At 45.4% G+C, this 3,609-nt stretch overlaps 1 protein-coding gene across 1 annotated transcript in view; it reads right to left on the bottom strand.

Annotated features, from left to right (window-relative positions):
- LOC107091006 (forkhead box protein P3-like) overlaps window positions 1–3,609 on the bottom strand; it is a 29,076-nt gene that overhangs the window by 13,413 nt on the left and 12,054 nt on the right. Inside the window, exons 2-3 of the mRNA XM_015384701.1 lie at window positions 1,852–1,934; window positions 436–598 (exon numbers count right to left, since the gene is read on the bottom strand). Coding sequence (XP_015240187.1) covers window positions 436–598; window positions 1,852–1,934 — 246 coding nt within the window. The remainder of the gene's footprint in view (window positions 1–435; window positions 599–1,851; window positions 1,935–3,609) is intronic.

The following is a 3,609-nucleotide window of genomic DNA, read 5'->3' as shown; positions in this document are numbered from 1 at the left end:
GAGATCAGGATGGTCTCACGAGGCTAAAGATACATGGCCCAACACAGAACAGTGACCTCCTCGGGAGAATACTCTGCGCTACATTATGGACAAAGGACATTCTTTTGAGGACCAGAATGTTCACATTGTGGACAAAGAAGACAGGGGGATGAGAGGGAAGTGAAGGAAGCCATCTATGTTAAGAAAGAAAAAAAAACCCACCTTAAACGGAGGGGGTGGACTCAGATTTCAGCTTTTATCTCTAGCCCAGTGTTGCTAGGGGGGGCAGAGTTATTGGCATGTTCGACCTAGGAGAGTTGACTGACCCACCTAGTAGACTCACAGAGAATACAGATCTTGGTCTCAACTTGCTGGTTGGCCCTCTCAGTCTGACTGTCTGAAAATTATCCTAAGCTTAACAGATGTTATCAAAATCATAAATCTGTGTTTAGTCACCTATTATCAATCCCGGTCTTGACTGAAGATTGCTTTGGACGTTCTCTGTTCGATGACATAAGATAGAGGCTTGGGCTTGGTGTTGACAGCATCAAAGCAGAGTTTGACCAGGAAGGACGCAAGTCGGCCTCCTCTTTACAAAGAGAACTAGATCCGCTGCCATCTGCAGGCAATGAAGGGAAATTAATTAATTAATTAATTTAATTATTAAATACACAGTAATACATTGCATGGTGCTTGTTCTTTAAATTAATCTATTACCCTTGATGGACCCAATTAATCTGTCATGATCGCAGCCCCGGTAGCTGATCTAATTACTGCTTCATTCACCTGCTGTACCCTCCCGCTGTCTAATTACCATTCATCTTATCCACCTGCTCCTTCTGCTTTTTTATACGGTTCAGCCCAGTTATCGGGGCCAGGATCATTAGCTATTCATGTTTGTCCAATGTGTTTGTTGTTTCGTTAGTTAAGTTTGTGGTTCATGTCCGGACTCCTTGGGGCCTGTGTGTCGAGAGGGTTTAGTGTTCTCCTGTCTCCTGATCATGTTGCGGTTCTTCTCAGCTGAGCTCGTTCTGGTCATGTTTGGCTCAGCATTCAGGTGGGCTCAGGTCCTGGCTCTTCTCCACGGAGCCCTGAGGGGAGTCAGTTTTAAGTCCCATGATCCTGGCTCCTGGTTGGAGCCGGTTTAAAGTTCTGAAGTTTCTCCTGGTACCATGCCTTTTCCTCTCAATCACTAGGCGTGTCTGTCTGACCTCGTTGATGGGCTCATGGAACTCAGAACCTGCCTGGGAACTCTGTGGATTCCTGGAACCCTGGATAGGTCGGTTTCTTTTCGGATCTGGATTCCTGGATCTCAGAACTGTCCAGTTCTGTTCCCTGACATGGATCGGTCTCCTGTCTGCTCACTGGGGTTGCAGCATCAGGGACACTCTGGAAGGCCAGGCTCCGTATCTCGTTGGCAGTCCATCTGCTGGATCCTGCCTCCCTGAGAGGAAGGACTGAACTGTTAATCCTAGTAAGTGTCTCTCACTGATAGTCATCTTCAGTCAGATTATTTTGGTCAATTATGTGTGTTTCTCCCACAGCCAGAGTGCCAGTGACAGTTGTTACCCTGCCTTCCCCCGCTGCCAGTGACGGTTGTTACCCTGCCTTCTCCCGCAGCCGCTGCATGTCCACTGATCCACAGCAGCCGTTTCTGCTCTGTTCCAATTTTGTCTTTTGTCATTAAATGTTTTGAAACTTTCCACTGTCTGTTTGCCTGAATACCGGGTCCATCTGCCCCCTTTTATAACATAACCTTTTAACGTAGCAGACATTTGTCACAAAAGCAGCAAAGTCAACAATAGAAATAGCATTTTTAATCATGGACTTTTATTGCTGAATAGCACCAGTCACACAGAAATGTTTTCTTACCATGTTGTTGTCTGGAAGCCGTTTGTGGATTATGACGCAGCACCGACGGCCGCCTATGTTTATGCTTCAGTATTTCATCCATTCTGCTCCAAAACAAAAGAGAGAGAATTGCTGCCACCATTCATACGGAAAATATTTTATCATTCGTTCATCTTTAGTTTATATTTCATATACTCACAACATATCATGTGAAAATGCCTTGTTCTTGAAACTGGCCAGTTTTGCTTTTATTTCATACATTATAATGAATTTTACAAAACCCATGAGACATATGACGCATTTAAAAAAGTCACATGTCAACATGTCACATGTTGCCCTGCTGGTGACCTGTCCAGGGTGTACCCCACCTTAAGCCCAGGGACTGTCGGAGATAGGCACCAAATGGATGGATGGATGGATGGATGGATGGATGGATGGATGGATGGATGGATGGATGGATGGATGGATGGATGGATGGATGGATGGATGGAGTGTATACAAAACTAATTTTAATGGATACAGGTTTTAAACAGTAAATGAGGAGCTTAGCAGAAAAATTACCATGGCGTATTGGTTACCATGGCAGCATTCCAAGGCACCGTTCAAGAACAGCTCCTCTTGACAAATTCACAAAATATGCCGCTTAAAACTTCAAACTTACTAAGTAGACATCAAACCCGCATCTATGATCACCAATGCCTGCTGGAGCTACGGTCACAACATGTTTTAAATACAGACATTTTTGACAGTTTAAAAAGATGCAGAGTGCTACAGACGGATGTAAACAAGACAACAGCAGAAAATAACGGACGGGGGAAGAGATGCGCAAGACGGAGAAAGCGAGGCTGCAGAGGGGAGCTAACTGTGAAGCTAAAGAGCAATCCTCACAGACCACAGCTTCCATCAATCCTGCTCTCCAGCCTCCGCTCGTTGTAAAAGAAAATGGATAATCTCTGACTCGAGCTCTCTTCAAAAAAGGAGATATGTAACTGCTGTGCCATAATTCTGACAGTGCCTTGGGTGCATCCAGCAATACTGGACGGTGCTGTTGGCCTGGGGGGGCTGATGCTGTACTGCGCCGATAGATAATAAATGAGCTCTGCGTGAATGGAGGCTCCTCTGAGACCGTTCCCAGGCAATCTTTAGCATCTAGAAAGGAAGCACAGCCCTCTGCAGAAGAAAATGAGGAGAGCACTCCTGCCAAATGCTGAACCATCCCAAACCGGCTCCTCCCGGCCCCCTCCGGCTTCCACACTTTCTCCAGCATCGTCTGTCGCTGCTAAACCTGCCAATGGAACCACTGCTGCTTCAACCACGTCAGCCTCTTCAACCCAGGGGGGTACCACCCTCACAGCATCGTCATCATCATCCTCTTCCTCCCCTGAGCCAGGAGAAGCGAGTGCTTCAGGAGCTAGAGGCAGTAGTAGCAGCTCAACAACAACTGAAGTTGAAGTGCAGGAAACGGCTCCCTAATGCTCCAGCATCAGATCCTCTTCCACCAGGGTAAAAAATCCCATTTGGATGCTAAGATCCTATCCAGATCTGTCTGACATAACTGCTGCCAAGCAAACATGAATGATGTGCATTCCATAACTAGATATACAGTATCTAATAAATAAAATGCAATCAAAAATAACTAAAACACAAGAATGGAAATAAGACCAATGAAAACTGAGAGATAAAACTTGAAATTCTCTTTACTATATATATGCTCCCAATCGGTAGAATTATTAGACAGCATGGGATTAATTTCCACTGTTATGCTGATGATACCCAGCT

Source organism: Cyprinodon variegatus, unplaced genomic scaffold (genome assembly GCF_000732505.1).
Source record: "Cyprinodon variegatus isolate N-32 unplaced genomic scaffold, C_variegatus-1.0 Scaffold320, whole genome shotgun sequence".
Lineage (NCBI taxonomy): Eukaryota > Metazoa > Chordata > Actinopteri > Cyprinodontiformes > Cyprinodontidae > Cyprinodon > Cyprinodon variegatus.
Note: the sequence above shows the minus strand (reverse complement) of the source record. Positions and strands in the feature narration are given on the sequence as shown.